This window comes from Bombyx mori, chromosome 17, assembly GCF_030269925.1.
Source record: "Bombyx mori chromosome 17, ASM3026992v2".
Lineage (NCBI taxonomy): Eukaryota > Metazoa > Arthropoda > Insecta > Lepidoptera > Bombycidae > Bombyx > Bombyx mori.
The window spans coordinates 16140911-16159489 of NC_085123.1; the positions used below are offsets into that span (position 1 = coordinate 16140911).

The 18579-nt window shown below is 38.8% G+C and overlaps 1 protein-coding gene across 3 annotated transcripts; it reads left to right on the plus strand.

Moving 5' to 3' along the window:
* Positions 1 to 253: 253 nt before the first annotated feature.
* Cyp9a22 (cytochrome P450 CYP9A22) lies at positions 254 to 12768 on the plus strand. 3 transcript variants are annotated; one of them, XM_038016615.2, is made up of 11 exons: positions 254 to 367; positions 1792 to 2014; positions 3043 to 3206; positions 3591 to 3728; positions 3939 to 4141; positions 4421 to 4556; positions 5966 to 6061; positions 8784 to 9005; positions 9705 to 9805; positions 11024 to 11192; positions 12570 to 12768. In XM_038016615.2, the coding sequence occupies exons 2-11, from the start codon at positions 1815 to 1817 to the stop codon at positions 12734 to 12736; spliced, it is 1596 nt and encodes a 531-aa protein (XP_037872543.1). In that variant the 5' UTR covers positions 254 to 367; positions 1792 to 1814; the 3' UTR covers positions 12737 to 12768.
* The last annotated feature ends 5811 nt before the right edge of the window (positions 12769 to 18579 follow it).

Genomic DNA, 18579 nt, shown 5'->3' on the forward strand with positions numbered 1-18579 from the left:
TAACATAATCAAAGCCCACTTCGCAGTAAGCATTCCTGACAAAACATCAAAATTAGATTTATTTTCATTACTACGATGTACTTGATAAACAATATGCAGGTGAGTTTTGAGATGAAATTACCGAATATGTTTAAAAACACATAAACCAGGAAATAACATTTATCGTGATGTAAAGACAGGGCCGATCGCTAGTTCAATGCACCAAAATCAATTGTATCGATCAAAGATATGCGCAGCTATGCGGATTAAAAAAAAAAAGATTAAAAGAATATAATCGCGAAATATTATCATGCAAATTGATTACTAGTGTAATTCTGTATGAGTTAAGACGTAATATTTGTTTGAGTTTATATGTACTAATTCATTGGTGAGTAAAGATTTATTATTTTTTTTTAGAAAATTTTTAGTGTATCTTTATTTAAATTGGATTCAGTTGCCTTATCTTCTAAAGTAGTATATTATTATCTATTTATCTTCTAAAGTAGTATATCTATTCTAGAATCACGTGTTACAATACTCTATGTTCAAGCTTGTACATTTTTAGAATTTTCACCAGCGTCACGTACATGCCGTAACGAGAATCGGAATGTTTTCTCTGATGTGTATTTGGACTACCTACGTTGTATGGAATGTCCACAATTTCTTGACTATTGTCATATTTTAAGATACATCGCGGTTTTTTCTATAAATTTAATTTTTAGTTGTCAATGGATAGTTTTTTCGTTAAGTGGGAACCGCAGCTTTTTGACTGGTGGCAGGACCTCTGTGAGTCCGCACGGGTAGGTACCACACCACCACCCTGCCTATTTATGCCGTGAAGCAGTAATGCGTTTCGGCTTGAAGGGTGGGGCAACCGTTGTAACTATACTGAGACTTTAGAACTGATATCTCAAGGTGGGTGGCGCATTTACGTCTTAGATGTCTATGGGCTCCAATAACCACTTAACACCAGGTGGGCTGTGAGCTCGTCCACCTATCTAAGCAATAAAAAAAAGCTTAGGGATATCGCGAACGTCAACATTACTATCATCAGGGCATAAGGTGATCTTAATATATCTTTTTGTCACTCTATCTCTCTTCCCAGCTATTTATCCCACATGGTAGTGGGATTAGCTTTCCTTACTTTACTCCTCCACTTCGTTCTGTCTTCGACATCTTCGTCAGAAACACTTTAATAGATCTTCTTGTCTATGGACATAAAAATGAATGTTTGTTCTCTCTGCGTCCCTCAACTATTCATCGGATTGTCATGAAACATCTTACAATTCGTTGTCGCAAGTCTCACAGACAATTTAAACTAATTTTACGGCTTAATCTTATGTTATGTTATTTTATTGTTATTATAACGAAAATTTCAATTTCTCTAGATAGTTGCATCAATCTATAAATTATATCATCATCATAGTTAATCCCACGTATAGTAGGTACGTAAAGTCATTGAAATAAATAAAAAACAACTTTAACTTGAATGAACGAGAAGAACTTCATTTATTTAGCACCTGGCCTGCTCTTAATGTGAATATGAAAAACCTAACTCAAACAAATTCCCGGACCTGAAGATACTGTTAGTTTTTTCTATGTGCAGACTGCAAAGGGATGTAAAATTCCGAAAGCATTTTTAAAAAAAATTGGACTGTAGATAATACAGTATCGAAATCTCGACGGCTAACTGCTTAGTCGCCATATTACCACCACTTAACCACGTAGTTAAGCCTTAGACACTAGTCAAGTACGAAGAGCAAATAAGTTAAACATACCTGTACTATTTTTTTTACCGTAAATAAATTTTAGATGATTGATCTTTTTACCAGAACATGATCACTTTAATCTGGTTGGGTGTACTTCTGGTGACACTGACGTTACACCTCAGGAAGGTGTACTCAAGGTTCAAGGATTATGGCGTGAACCACTTCACGCCGATCCCGGTGTTAGGAAACGCTGGTCCAATAACAGTGCGACTTCGGCACGTGGCTGAGGACTTCGATATGGTGTATAAAGCTTTTCCAGAGGACAGGTAAGTCAAGTGGATATTTTTACGAATTTGTGAAGTTTAAAAAATTAGGTAGAATTTCTATTGTACGGGACCCGAATGATTGGCAACAAGAATAAGCGCGAGATTAAAGCCTTTAAGACTTTAAGAAGAGAAAGACTTTAAGTCCTAATCTCATTATAACTCTCTGTTCAGATTGTCAATAATCCCATTCTCACGGATCGTTTGGAATCTCTGGGTCTGAGGAAGAACTTCGGTTCTCTCCGTATTTTGTACCGTATGTTCCATAGGGAGTGCTCTGAGGAATTGTTTGAGATGATTCCATCATGTCCTTTTTACCATCGCACCGCCAGCCAACGGAGTAGAGTTCATCCATACTATCTGGAGCCACTGCGTTTCCAGAGATATTTTTGCCACGTACCATCCGGCTTTGGAATGAGCGGTATTATCCTCCACGGTATTTCCCGAGCGCTTTGCCATGTCCTTCTCCAAATGCGGCTTTTACGGTAGGCAGCGGCTTGGGTCTACCTCTGGCATTGCTGAAGTCTATGGACAACGCTAACCACTCACCATCACGTGGGCCGCATGCTCGTATGCCCCTAAAAATTAAAAAAAAATCTAAGAATCGGAAAAAAGGAAGATGAAAATCACATCAGCGTATAATTGATTTAAAATAAGAAACAAAATACAAAACTAATGAAAAATTATACTGAATTAAACAGAATAAAACATATGCATTATTAAGGGCAACTCAAGTCAGACCTTAATAAAAAAGGACTTGGCCCTCATGAACTTTCAAATAACAAAATCATCAAAATCGGTTCAGCTAGAAAAAAATTCAGAGATAACATGCATAAAAATTAAGATACAGTCATATTGAAAACCTCCATCTTGTTTTAAGGCGGTTAAAAATAGGCGCTCTTCTTCAGACGAGTTTCGAAGTAGGTTTTTCCTCATAAACTCTAAAATTTTGTTATTTATGTAATCAAATGTTATCGATTTACCGAACTTTATCGAAATACAATCTTAATACTTCTAAATCACGTTTTTAGGTTCACAGGCAGATTTGACTTGCTGCGGCCCACGGTTATCATCAAAGATTTAGACCTCATAAAGCAGATCACTATAAAAGACTTTGAGCATTTCCTGGACCACAGAGCTTTGGTTGATGACACCGCTGACCCGTTCTTTGGCAGAAACCTATTTTCTTTGAGAGGTTTTGTATTTCTTTGTATTTTCTTGGGGTTTTTTGTGAGTCGTAGACATAGTTCGGTTTCAAAATGAAACAAGTTTTTATAACCTGACGCTGATGATTCTATCACAGTAAAAATACAATAACGGATTCGTACCGAAATTGTTTTAAAAATACACTATCTTATATATCCAACGAAAGTAATTTTATGAAAACAAGACGAAATTTAGTTTGTAATATCAGATATCAGTTCAGGAATTTTCTATTAAAAAAATAATCGATACATTAATTAATTGAGGTATCTTTTATTTCTTTAAGAGTTTTAACAATCTTGGTTAATATCCTTAGATAACATAGCAATAGTATAGAACATAGCATAAGAATAAGTACCAATTGATTTTTGGACAGGTCAAGAATGGAAAGACATGCGGTCCACGTTGAGTCCTGCTTTCACCAGCTCCAAGATGCGTGGAATGGTCCCTTTTATGGTGGAAGTTAATAACCAGATGATTGATATGATTAAAAAAAAAATTGTGGCTAATGCGGGTGAGAAGCTACGGGTTACATGAATTTTTAATCTTGTATAGCTACGATAAAAGTTAATTTGGTTATATTCTACGAATTTAAATTTAGTTGTAATCAAGCTACCGAAATTGGTTGTGTGGCCATCTAATTTATGGCTAATTGGTATTTTCTGTAGATAGGTCGTATTGTAAGTTTGAAGTAAACTGTGATGATATACTATTTCTATTATAGATGGCTACCTCGACTGTGAAGGTAAAGACCTGACCACTCGCTACGCTAATGACGTCATAGCATCCTGTGCATTCGGCGTCAAGGTGGACTCCCATACCAATGAGGAAAATCAGTTCTATCTTATGGGTAGGGACATGGCGGATTTTGGATTCCGAAAGATTATGGTATTTCTCGGTTACTCTTCGTTCCCGAAATTAATGAAGGTTTGTTTGAATAACTACATACATAATTTATATAGTTGAAGCACAAGCTATCTATGTAACCATTAACTATAGTAAACGGAGGGGTATCAAGCTCCTAGGCAACTGCGGTTCAGTTTGACATTAAGCTTCTTTTGGAATAAGAGCTTAAGAGCGTATTTGTGCAATAATTACCCTGGTCTCGAACCGAAGCTCTTTAGTGTACTAGCTTACATGTTTGGTATAACATAGTAATTGAACCACTGTAGGAAAAATTATAGGATTATTTTAAATTCTTTTTAGAAATTCAACGCCAAACTTCTGTCTGATGAGACTGGACATTTCTTCACCGATTTAGTTCTCAGAACGATGGAAGACCGTGAGGTTAAAGAAATTGTGAGACCTGATATGATTCATTTACTGATGGAGGCAAAACAAGGTGAGACTATCTATTTAAGTACTAACCCAGAATATTGAATACCAGGTGGTAAGTCCTAGAATATATTCCAGCTAGAAGTATAGTCGTGACTTGGTCCTTCAATGATCTAATTTTTTTTTGAGTAGATTGGTATGCTTCATGATCCTTGTTGTAAAAGGAGACCTTAAATGTGAATTCCTTGAGAGGTGAATTGGAAATGACAGGAAATATCGATAGAGGTATAAGGTAGCTTCCTCAAACCTCAGACCAGAACAAACTAATGCCTTATAGCAGAAATGGGAAGTTTACCCTGTACGATTTTATGATTTGCCACACCAAAACACTTAGGTGTTTTAGAGGGAAGGGCTATTCGAGAAGAATAAATTTATGGTTTGATACAGGAATGTGGAACAGTGGCTGCTTGGGGACATCAGGATGACGTAGCCGTAAGATGAATATTAGTACAGACCGTTATTGTTGTTATATTATATTATAGGATCTTGCAAAACTTTTAATTGTTCTATCTAGTAGATTTTGATGTATCTAATTAACGTTAGGTTATAGGTTATAATATATACTATTACGAAGTACGTATTCGTATTAAAGCAACTATATGACTAAAACAGAACGATGCCTGAACTAGGTCAAAATAGGTAATTGAAAACGTAACTTAGTATTTGACGATCGGACAGGCTAGACAAGGCGTCTGTAACATTAGATAGGGCACCACGGCCTAGTCCTACTTTGAGTTTCTACCTAACTTTAGCTTAAGCATATTTTATGACCGGAAAATAGTCTAAAAGTCGAACACACTGAGACTGTATCAAATAAAATAGGAGATTGATCTGTAAATGTAATATTAACCATTTTCACGTTTTGTGGTATGAAAATTATAGTATCCTCTTGAATTTTCATTATAAAAGTAGGGAAATTAACCATATCTAATTAGTAAGATAAGATTTTTAATTTATTTTCCCTTTTTTTTAATAATTATTATTCCGTTATAATACAATGTGTATTAATTGTATGTATATTTACGGATATATGTATATATGTATGTATCTGTATATGTATGTATACATATATGCATATGTATTTCACTGGATTGGTACACCGCGCGTAGTTCGTTTCCAAATGATTCTTGTCCACCTGATGGTTGTCTGGAAGAGATCGCTCTTAGCGATAAGACCGCCAATTGTACTTTTTGTGTTTAATGTATCGCACTGTTTATTTGTTTTTTGGTGTACAATAAATAATACTCTCTCTCTCTCTCTCTCTAAGATATGTGCAGATAAATTGGTCAAGTGTTGTCGTCCAGCCAATTATACGAAACGTAGACAATTGGATATTTCAAATTAGTTTAGTTTTAGACTTATGGTATTCATGTTTTATTTTATTGAATATTATATTATAATATATTTTGGTTGTAGGCAAACTTTCTTATGATGAAAAAAGTACTAAAGAGGCTGACACTGGATTTGCAACAGTCGAAGAATCCGATGTCGGAAAAAAGACTATCAATAGAAGTAAGTATCCTAACGATATTTCGTTTGACTAGGGCTAATAGAATCGATTGAAAATTGTTGAAGATAAACATCAGGAATTAACATCACTTTATTGAAAAATTGTGAAATTCAGGTGAACTATTTTTGTATTTATTCAACTTTTTATCTATCTAGTGGTTACTGGAGCCTATAAACGGACGATGATGTCGAAATATCTATTATAATGTATATGTAACAGATTTCCCATCCATTAAAGGAGAAAACACAGCGTTGTTTCGCGGCTGAAATACTTGGAATAATAGTATCTACCCGTATAGATGCAAAATACATCTAGTAGGTTAGTAGTGATCCTGATAGAGGATTACCTCTCAGGGCGAAATGTAGTCTTCCCCGAGAGGAGGGGGTGGGGACGGAAAGCGGTGTCGTGCAGGGTCCCGCAGGGGTCGGTACTGGGACCACTCCTGTGGGACATCGGTTTCGACTGGGTCCTGCGCGGTGCTAGCCTGCGTGGCGTCGACGTAGTGTGCTATGCCGACGACACGCTGGTGACGGCCCGCGGAGCTGACTACAGAGCCGCAGCGATCCTTGCGACGGCGGCGGTCTCCACCGTCGTTAGTCGCATTCGGAGATTAGGTCTTGAGGTGGCCCTCCGCAAGTCCGAAGCGGTGTGCTTTCACCCAGTCCGGAGGGGACCTCCTCCGGGAGCGAATCTCATAGTCGGCGGAGTATCGATCGCTGTCCAGCCGAAGCTCAAATATTTGGGCCTTGTGCTGGACAGTCGATGGCGCTTCGACCACCACTTTGGTGAGTTAGTCCCGAAGCTGCTGGGGATGGCGGGCGCACTAGCCCGTCTTCTCCCCAACGTCGGTGGTTGCAGCGCCGGCGTCCGGCGTCTGTACCTGGGGGTCGTGCGCAGTATGGCTTTGTACGGCGCTCCCGTGTGGTCGCTCGCACTCTCTGCGCGCAATGCAGCTTTGCTGCTACGAGCGCAGCGGGTGCTCGCGGTGAGAGTCATCAGGGGGTACCGTACGATCTCCCGGGAGGTCGCCTGCGCCCTCGCCAGTTCCCTTCCTTGGGATCTCGAGGCTGAGGTAGCAGCTGCGGTATACCGGCGCAGAACACAGTCCCTGAGTCGGGGACGGACGCCCGGCCCGTCGGCTGTCGGTCGGTGGAGGCGTGCTGCGCGTCATCTGGCGTACGCCAAGTGGAGGGAGCGGTTGCTGGAGGAGCTTGGCCAAACTTCAGTCACTCGCCGACGCACCCTCGAGGCCCTGGTGCCCGTGCTGGAGGCATGGTCAGATAGACGACACGGCGTGCTCTCCTTCCACTTAACGCAGGTCCTCTCGGGGCATGGTTGCTTCGGGAGGTACCTGTGGAAGGTCTGCAGGAGAGAGCCACATCCGGGTTGCCACCAGTGCGGGCATCCGGACGATGACGCTCAGCACGCACTCGAAGCGTGCCCGCGTTGGGAGCGCTCGCGGCGAGACCTCATCGCGGTGCTGGGGAGAGACCTCTCCTTGCGGGCTGTCATCGCCCGCATGCTAGAGGACCAGAATTCTTGGGAGGCCATGACCAGGTTTTGCGACCTGGTCATGGCGTTCCGTGAGGCTGAGGAGCGCGAAAGGGAGTGGGATCCCTCTTCGGCTTCACAGCGAAGAAGGCGGAGTGGGCGGCACGGGCGCGAAGGTCCCGTTCATCTCCCGTAGGGGCTGTCGGGTGCCGGGTGCGGGGGTGCCCGGTACTCGGCTGTTGGTCCGGTGGTGAGGCGGCGCAAGGTGGCTCCTGTGCACCGCTCACGGTGTGTCTCCGAGACGACGTCCTGCGGGATTTTCCCGGGGATGGAGTGCCGTCCTATTAACAGGATGGGTACCGGCGACGGCGAGCCTTCGGCGCGCACTGTGCGGTACCGTGGGTTTCGTGGAGTCGGAGTGGTGGGGCTCGATGGGGTTTAGTCGGTAGTCGTTCTGCGAGGCAAGTGCTTCGCGCGCCTTTTTCAAGGCGTAGTCTCCTGTGAGAAATTGGGGGAGGTGAAGGACCTCGGCTCTTCTCTTCTCCCCTTCTTCCTCTCAGGAGGCGCCGGAGTCCGACATAACCCGGTCCGTTACCCCCCTCGACCGGGTATCCGTAAATGGATACCCCAGCGTTAAAAAAAAAAAAAAAAAAAGGTTAGTAGTGATGTGTAATCGTTAAGACACATTTCTGTAGGTCAATTATTTCATAGCTCTAGCTGGTACGTTTCTAAAAAAATAATTTAACTTACTGAAACGTTTTTATTAATAATATTTTATTAGCTTCAGACGTATGTATGTTAGTATGTAACGGAATCTTTGAACATGATTTTCATCCCCTTCAAAACGTCGGATAAACTCGAAATTTGGCAAACTTATTAAGGACTGATGACAATTCAATATTAAAAAAATATTGATAATATTGAAATTCAATTAAAAATTTTTAAATAAATAATAGTTTAAAGAAAAAAAAAACGCTTTTATAGAAAATCCAACTAAAAAATATAAAATAAATTTAAATAAATTTGAATTAGAAATAGTGTAAGAAAAAATTATGTTATTGTAAAAAAAAACGTGGGGTGCTTTTCAGGATATTATCAAAATAACCCTTCTTCTCATATCTGTTCATAAAGTATTTATAACTACTGATACCATGCACCCCACGCTTTTTTTTACAATAAAATATTTTTTTCTTACACTATTTTCAATTTTTTTATTTTTTATTTTTCGATCAGTCTGGTCCAACACCGATTTGATTGCCCAAGCAACCCTCTTCTTCGTGGCTGGCTTTGAGACTATTTCGTCGGCGATGTCGTTTGCACTTCACGAGTTGGCTCTAAACCCTGAAATTCAGGACCGTCTGGTGCAAGAGATCAAGGAAAACTACGCGAAGACTGGGGGGAAATTCGATTTTAACTGTATTCAAGATTTGACTTACATGGATATGTTTGTGTCGGGTACGTACATAAATGTATTGGCGATATTGCTCATTATCCTTGGGCATTTTTTTTTTATTACTTAGATGGATGGACGAGCTCACAGCCCACCAGGTGTTAAGTGGTTAAGTGGTTACTGGAGCCCATAGACATCCACAACCTAAATGCGCCACCCACCTTGAGATATAAGTTCTAAGGTCTCAGTATAGTTACAACGGCTGCCCCACCTTTCAAACCGAAACGCATTACTGCTTCACGGCAGAAACAGGCAGGGCGGTGGTACCTACCCGTGCAGACTCACAAGAGGTCCTACCACCAGTAAGCCTTCCCAATGGCTAACAGAGAACGTCTGTGAGATCATGATGACGACGAATTTTCAATAGTTTTAAGATTGGTTTAGCCGTTTAAATAATCTAATGCTTCGTCATTAAAGTCTTGGGAATCATAATGTCCTTTAGAAAAATTGGTAGCAGTTCCTCATTAACACTCCTGATCTTTTGTTTCTAGGAAGTGATATCATTTGGTGATCAGAATATCATTGGCAATCAATTAGATACCCAAAATACAGTCGTAACTTTTTGTTTCTCAGACAGAATATTGAAACGTTTCTCTATACTTTGCGATATTTGACATCCGCATTACTTGTGCACATATGTGCATGGGCTCAACGAAATTAGCACATGAAATATTTGAGTGTGACTTGGTTACTTATTTTTACAGAGGTACTTAGATTGTGGACTCCGGTAGTCGGCATGGATCGTCTCTGCGTCAAAGATTACAATCTGGGAAGAGCGAACAAAAACGCCACTAAAGACTTTATCGTGAGTGAAAATATCTAACTTGAAGTTCAAAATATTACCTTCTTCTTCTTCTTCTTCCAGTGCCTCTTCAATCCTGAAGGTTGGCCGTTAGCTTTCTATATCCGTTTTTATCTGCAGCCAGCCGGAACAGCTGTTCGACGGAGGCAATACCGGTCCACTCCCGGATATTCCGGAGCCATGATTTCTTTCTTCGCCCAGCACGTTTCTTTCCAAATATTACCAGAGGATAATTTATTTATGATTGTTATTTCATAGTTGACTAAACGAGCTCATGGCCTATCTGTTTTGAGGTGGTTATGCATTCTATACACAACAGAATCTGGCCATCTATAGCCATTTGAGACAAGAGGTCCAAGTTTCAATTGCATTCTGTAGTGAATATCCCATACTTTTTAAGGAAATAAGTGGGATGACGGCACCTTTTTTGTGCGAACAAACATTACCAACTTTATGCTTATTTATAATTTTTTCCGGCTTAATTTTAACAAGTAATATTATTTTGTTCATCGTGAAAGTCATTAGTGAGTTGTATTGAGTGTGTATTTAATTGGAAAAATTTATGCATGGGCTTATGTGAGAAGAAATATTTTATTTTATTAAGATGAAATTTCGTATTTTATAACCTGGATATTAACAAAGGATATTTTTATCATCTTAAACGATATGTCCCGGGCAGCGCCCCCTATTTCTGCCACAATAAAGCGACTGTGTGTTTACCCCACAGACTCACCCGGGAATGGTACGTTCTTGTTACAGTTTGAGAGCCGTTTCTTTAACGTAATTGTAAATAATCTATAGTTAGTTAGCTTTGATTTTTTTACGTTTAACAAGCACGTCATTACGGATCCTACTGATCCATTAACGGTGCTTCTAGGCACCACAAGCACCGGTCAGCGTCCTCGTCGAACCCGTCGCTTGCGACGAAGGGCTCGACGAGCGAATTAACCCACAGACAGAGCCCACTGAGTTTCTTGCCGGTTCTTCTCAGTGGGTCACGTTTCCGATCCGGTGGTAGATTCTGCGAAGCACTGCTTTTGCTAGGGTCAGTGTTAGCAACACTCCGGCTTAAGCCCCGTGAGCTCACCTACACACGTTAGGGCGAAGCTGAAGTAGCCTCTCAAGGCTATCAGCATAGGTAGGGAAAAAAAATACGTTTAACACAAAGTGAACTGTATTTGATAAAGCATAAAAGAAATACTTCATTATTTTCACTTCTAGCTCCGCAAAGGCGAAGGATTGTCTATCCCGACCTGGTCAATCCATCACAATCCTGAATACTACCCCGAACCCTATAAATTTGACCCAGAGCGCTTCTCCGAGGAAAACAAACGGAACATCAAACCGTTCACTTATCTACCATTCGGGACGGGTCCGAGGAATTGTATCGGTGAGGATATTGAATTGTTAGGACCAATCAATCAGCATCTCGGAGCGGAAACGTTTTGCCTGGGAAATTATTCAATTAATGTCAACGCATAAACTGTGAACTTCTTTTTTTATTCCCTAGATGGATGGACGAGCTCACAGCACACTTGATGTTAAGTGGTTACTAGAGCCTATAGACATCTACGACGTAAATGCGCCACCCACCTTGAGAAATCAGTTCTAAAGTCTCAGTATAGTTACAACGGCTGCCCCGCCCTTCAAAACGAAACGCATTACTGCTTCACGGCATAAATAGGCCGAGTGGTGGTACCTACCCGCGCGGACTCACAAGAGGTCCTACCACTAGTAATTGCGCAAATTATAATTTTGCGGGTTCGATTTTTATTACACGATGTTATTCCTTCACCGTGGATGTCAATCGTGAACATTTGTTGAGTACGTATTTCATTACAAAAATTGGTACCCGTCTGAGATTCGAACACCGGTGCATCGCTCAACACGAATGCGCCGGACGTCTTATCCGTTTGGCCACGACGACTTCTATATCCATACCATCTCTGTAACGCTTTTATAGTCGATGCGACATCCCTAGATTTATCGAGTACATTCTGGGCAAGTCGAGTAGCTTCGATGTGTAATTCTGCTATCTGACAATAGATGGCGTTATACTTCTCGAATTTACTAATATCATCAATATTCGTTTCGGTTATTCGGCGATAGATGGCGTTACTCTTACCGGCGTAACAATAACAATATAAACATGATTACGACTCTTAAAAACCGAAGAATATTTAATTGGTTGTGTGATGAACCTTATGTACTACTTACAGTTCTACGGCCAGTCTCAGCTTTACTAGGAAGCCTGTGAAGGCTGGGGCTTGATATTGTGATATGTACGGCCTAGCTGTTTTATATGAACGAACAGTTTGTCTATTCTTTTTTAAATTGTTGAAGTGAAACTTGTTTAGAATCGTTGGGTTTGATTTCAAACTCGATGAAACGAAAAAATGAAACATGAAGTTACAATATCAATTCACAGAGGGCGCTACTTCATAAAACATGATTTACAATTATTTCTATTTAGTTTTTAATCAACAGATGTCGCTGCACGTACATTCAACAATTCCTGAATCGCGATGACGAGATGTTACACAGTTGATAGACGTTCTCGTATTTCTTTTGCTAAATCATACTTACCTGGCGTGCAGCTATCGTGATCAAGCAGGCGGTTCCCCCAGAGTGAGGCTGCTCCGTTGCACTGCGGAGTGGTTGACCAATGCGATTATTTTTATTTTATATAAGTTTCACTTCTACTATGTGTGACTTGCACACACACACATTTTTTCCATATAATTTTAATATAAGCTTCTCCTCGCAGGTTCAAGGTTTGCTCTTTGCGAGGTGAAAGTCATGTTATACCAGCTCCTGCAGCAGATCGAAGTTCTTCCGAGCGACAAGACTAAGGTTCGAGCGAAATTGGCGAAGGATACCTTCAACGTCAAGATCGAAGGAGGCCACTGGATCAGACTCAAGCTTAGGGATTAGATTTTCAAATAAATTGTTTTTACTGTTGTTTATTCAGATTTTTTATTCTCATATGCTATTTTATATATTTATCTACAGAAATTATTACAATGCTCTCACAAAAAGATCTCAGCAATACCAGGGATACAACCAAGCCTACTCTAATGTAAAGTAACAATTACCTAATTTTTCGGTCGAACTATAGGTATAATAATTATGCCTCGTACCATCCGGTTATGGAATGAGCTCCCCTCCACGGTGTTTCCCGAGCGCTATGACATGTCCTTCTTCAAACGAGGCTTGTGGAGAGTATTAAGCGGTAGGCAGCGGCTTGGCTCTGCCCCTGGCATTGCTGAAGTCAATGGGCGACGGTAACCATTCATCATCAGGTGGGCCGTATGCTCGTCTGCCTACAAGAGCAAAAAAATATATATTTCCGATGTTAATAATCAATTTGTTGAATTTCTCCTATTATCAAGAATTCAATTTTGTACTCTTGGTTTTAACCTACAGCCTTAGCTCCAAATATCGATTCGAACAAAATGGCCATGCGAATGTTTTATTTGATTCTTCAAATCGTCTTTTTACGAATAAATTGGCATTATTTTTGATGAATTTACGCAAAACTAGTGGACACTGAACATTATTGCCCACATTTCAAATTGATTTTATTCGATTCCACAATATTGTTATCTCGGTAAGGCAAAATCGATATTGTATCGAATCGCCGTCAGTAATTCAATCAGGTGGCTCTCTGAGACTACATCGACCGCCAAATTGCCTGAAACTGAGACTCAATTGTCTTGTACTAAATGTGATTTTACCAAAAGATTTTACTCAATTACAATATTAATTATTGCTGAGGCCACAATAATTATCGAATAAAATATTTGTGACTCATGTGCGTAGATAAACTCATCCCTCCAGGTTTTAAGGATGCTTAGGACATTAAGGATAAAGTAGAAGGAAGGATGGATGAGTTAATAATAAATGTAAATAGACCTGGTTTAACAAAAACCGACTTCAAATAATAAAAAAAAGATATTCCAAAACAAATGAATATACACTAAAAACAATAATCATCGAAATCGGTTGGTGTGACATTGAGTTATTGAGTTATTCATCTATTTGTCGCGCACGTACTTAATGCAAATTTAATATGTGGTTTTCTCAAGGATACCATTATCAGAACTGGACTAAATTGAAATGGGACCACACAGGAAGCTTTCTAATAAAAAAAGAATTATCGAAATCGATTCACCTAGTCAAAAGTTATGAGGTAATTAACATAAAAAAACATACTGTCGAATCATAAACATACCTCCCCCCTTTTTGAAGTCGGTTAAAAAACGCAATGCAAGTTTTGGAACTTCAGATCTGTAATATTCTCGACAACAAACTGCCACAGCAGGGCAGATACCCGGAGTAATGTAAATGTACCGGATTGGCCATATACCGTATGTAGTTGTGCTCAATTTATGTTTTATCTCCTATTTCTGTTTCATTACCGCTTCGATGGCAACAAGGACGGGATAGGAATCCTGACGTGCAAAGCACTTTCCTGTGCGAGCTCACAGCCGCTCCATTCTTTCAACGTGGAACTCTTTCTTAAATTCGCTTCACGTATTTATTGGTAGGAGTTTGTGGTTCGCTAAAAATCGATTATGTAATATTGGTCTCGTGGTGTGCAACCTCTTTGACAGGATATATGAGCTACATTGACTAAAAGACAAAGACGGAGACATTGCCACTTTTTATTAGATTTAACTAGACGACAGACAAAAAAAAGGGAAAATTATTAATTAAATTATTTTTAAATATAAGTATTACAATAACCAATGACAAACGACAGAATGGACTGTTCAAATGTGTTATGCGTAATTCTAAAGAACATTCATTAATTAACAGTTCTTCGATCCCCATTTATATTATCTACATTATTGATTAATATATCTATTAATATTATAAAGATGAAGAGGGAATTATAATATTATAAAGCTGAAGAGTTTGTTTGTTTGAACGCGCTAATCTCAGGAACTACTTGTCCGATTTGAAAAACTCTTTCAGTGTTAGATAGCCAATTTATCGAGGAAAGCTATAGGCTATAACATCACGCTAAGACCAATGCAAGCGGAGCACCAATAAACAATGTTTCAAAATCGGGATTTTAATCCCTTTTGAGAGCTTCCATTGCGTGCGCTGCGGAAACGGTTAAAGTTTCGCTAAAGTAATGTACATATAAGAGTCTTCTCTGTATCTGTCTAATGTATGAGAGTATATTTTGAAGTCGGTTAAAAAGCGTGATTTTGGTAACTTAAATAACTCTTTAACATTCTATTATTCAAAAATATTTTCACTTTCTACGTAAATGAAGTCGCGGGTAAAATTTTGCGTTATGCCAAAGTAACTATTCCACGCGGACGAAGTCGCGGGCAAAAGCTAGTTGTTTTATAAGTATAAGTATTATATTATCTACATTATTAATTATATGTGTAATCAAGTATTTTATTCGATTGTGTTGGGCGTAATTCTAAAGAACATTCAGTAACACAGTTCTTGGGTCCCCATTTATATTCCGTCAACTAATTATCCAATATCGTTGTACAACCGCTTAATGACAATATTTGGTCAGTAGCATCGTATTATTGCGATATATGTACATCGACGTGGTTAGCCATTACTTGTTTGACTTCGTGACACAGCAGTTACCGTCTGTAATTACTTGGCCGAGGTCTATAAGTTTGATTCTCATCATATATCGGGCATAATTTCGGGGAATCTTCAAACATTTCTGCCGTGAAGCAGTAATGAGTTTCGGTTTAAAGGGTGGGGCAGCCGTTGTAACTATACTGAGAACCTAGAACTTATATCTCTAGGTGGATGGCGCATTTACGTTCTAGATGTCTATGAGCTCCAGTAACCACTTAACACCAGGTGGGCTGTGGGCTCGTCCACCCATCTCAGCAATAAAAAAATAAAATGGTTTTTTGTTTTTATGTTTAATTTTTAGTTATGGGGAAAATTTCAACGTATATTGTGTATTTCTATATGTGAGTCTCAAAATATAGGGAATCCTAGACTTATCCTAAATTTATGACGGGCGGTATTAGATTGGTTTTTGCTAGTTTATCTATCTTTTGGTTTGAAGTCGTTGTGGCCTAACGTCCGGTGCGTTTGTGTTTAGCGATGCACCGGTGTTCGAATCCCGCATGCGGGTACCAATTTTTCTAATGAAATACGTACTTAACAAATGTTCACGATTGACTTCCACAGTGAAGGAATAACATCGTGTAGTAAAAATCAAACCCGCAAAATTATAATTTACGTAATTACTGGTGGTAAACACTAAATGTTAAGTAAAGCTTGCCACAATAAATTAGTGAAAACCACATTTACCATTACCCTGCCTATTTCTGCCGTGAAGCAGTAATGCGTTTCGGTTTGAAGGGTGGGGCAGCCGTTATAACTATACTGAGACCTTAGAACTTATATCTCAAGATAGGTGGTGGCATTTACGTTGTAGATGTCTATGGGCTCCGGTAACCGCTTAACACCAGGTGGGCCGTGGGCTCGGCCACAAACTTAAGCAATAAAAAAAAATCGGTTGTCTGTAAAGTCGGTTTACTGACAATAGTTGAACGTGACAATGTCATAAGAAAATACTGATGGAATGGTTTGATTTTTCAAAAGAATATTTTAATTTAATTTGTTTGATAGATATTTTGTATGGATAATTGACACCACATTCACTTTTCACTGAACTTCATACTTGACGAAAATATGTAAATGTATTATTGTATAGCAGCTGTCTACGCGGATGCGTCGCTCACTCAAGTAGGAAAGAGACAGATGTTGAACGCTGCCGAACGCTGAGGCCGATTGTGCCTCTTTGTCGCTCGTTGCGCGCTCTCGCTTGCACTTCAAGCCTTAAATGGAACGCCTCAATGAGTCATGTTTTTTCGTGTGTGCAGCCGGCTCCATCGAATTTTAAGACGTTGTCACGTCAAAAAAGATATACATAATATAATATATGTAAAAATGTTAAAAATACCATTAATCTTGAACCTTACCTGATCAATACAAATTACCGAAAAACATAAATTCTCGCAAGAATAATTTCCAATCAAAATACCGGGCTTACTTTGAATACAAATACGCGAATCTCTGAATTTAAGTATTCCCGATCGAGCAAACCGCACTTTTAGATTCATTAATCCGAATTTTTAACGGGTATTCGGTGAATACTTAGTGTTGTCGAGATTTTGGGGTCCCAGTTACAGCTGTTGAAATTTATATCTAAACTAGCTGACCCGGCAAACGTTGTGTTGCCTTAAATAAGATATCTAGGGAAATTCTACTGTAGAAAAAAAAATCTCATTTAACCACATAATACCTCATTATAAACAAAAAAAAAAATATCCAAAATATTAAAATAAAAAATAAATGTTTGGGGTGGACAACCCTTTTCACTTAGGGGTATGAAAAATAGATAGTAGCCGATTCTCAGACCTACTGAACATACTATTGATACACAAATAAAACCAAAAAAACATGGCTGAAAAATTTATAGTATTGTATAGCTCTCAAATATATTAAGTGTATAATCTATGATGTATAGTGAGTAAGTAAGACAGGAGACCGGCTTCGTCCTCATCCCTACTATGTGATGTTTGCTGGATGAGTGGTGACACCTGGTGGGGATAGCTGATCGATTGATAGTTGATCAGTAGTCGACCGGCGAGGGCGGGAGATCAAATTCAATTTAAAAAAAATCATAATTAATGGGACTTGAAATTATAAACTCTGAATAAGAATTTATCGTACTACAATTATAATATTTGATTGCCATCTTGCAACCTTATTGCGGATCTATGCATAGAATAAAAAATATATTAATCGGGATGGAAAAATAGGGGTTGATCGTATAAGAGTGAAAATTGAGAGTAATATGATGTATTTTATTTTAAGTCATCACAAAACAAAATAAAAAACTTGCCAAAAAAATTAAAGTTTATAATTAACAAATAAAAAATAGGGGTTGATCATTGAGGGATGAAAAATTGAGAGTAACATCAGATTTTTTATTTTAATTCATTACAAAATAAAAATGAAAATCTTGCCAAAAAATTAAAGTTTATAATTAACAAATAAAAAATAGGGGTTGATCGTAGAGGGGTGAAAATTTCAGAGTAATATGAATTTTTTTATTCTACGTCATGACAAAATAAAAACAAAATTCTCGCAAAAAAATTTAGTTTTTAATTAGCAAATAAAAAATAAGGGTTGATTGTAGAGGGGTGAAAATTTAGGGTTGTATGTATTTTTGTATGTTGTATCATAAAAAAATAGAAATTAAAAATTTTGTCTAAAAAATAAATAAATAAATTTAGGGGTGGAATACCCCTAACATTTAGGGGGATGAAAAATAGATGTTGGCCGATTCTCATAGATACCGGATAAGCACAAAAAATTTCATCAAAATCGGTCAAGCCGTTTCGGAGGAGTATGGCAACGAAAACTGTGACACGAGAATTTTATATATTAGATAATCAACATTAAATACTGTTAAGTACTGACATCTGTTGTCACTAATGTGAAACTAACCTATATTGGTATTTGTGTGTTTTATCTGTGTATATTTTTTTGAATGAATAAAAACCAGTTCTCATTTGAATCTCAACGTGCTAGTTTCATTAGAGGTTATGGACCCAGAATTACGTGTTTTTTCCGTCAAGAACTTGCAAGTTAATGCTGTATAAGTTTGTGTGGACTGAGAATACACTGTGCCGGTGAAAATGAGTTCGAATTACGTTGTAAGCGTGCCAAAATTAAAAGGTCGCGAGAACTACCAGGAGTGGGCTTTC

Excerpts from the sequence above, each read along its gene's own strand:
- Cyp9a22 (XM_038016615.2), top strand. The coding sequence starts at position 1,815 with ATGATCACTTTAATCTGGTTGGGTGTACTTCTGGTGACACTGACGTTA. Across the intron at positions 3,729-3,938 it reads AAAAATTGTGGCTAATGCGG|ATGGCTACCTCGACTGTGAA; the intron begins GTGAGAAGCTAC and ends TTTCTATTATAG. Across the intron at positions 4,557-5,965 it reads ACTGATGGAGGCAAAACAAG|GCAAACTTTCTTATGATGAA; the intron begins GTGAGACTATCT and ends TTTTGGTTGTAG.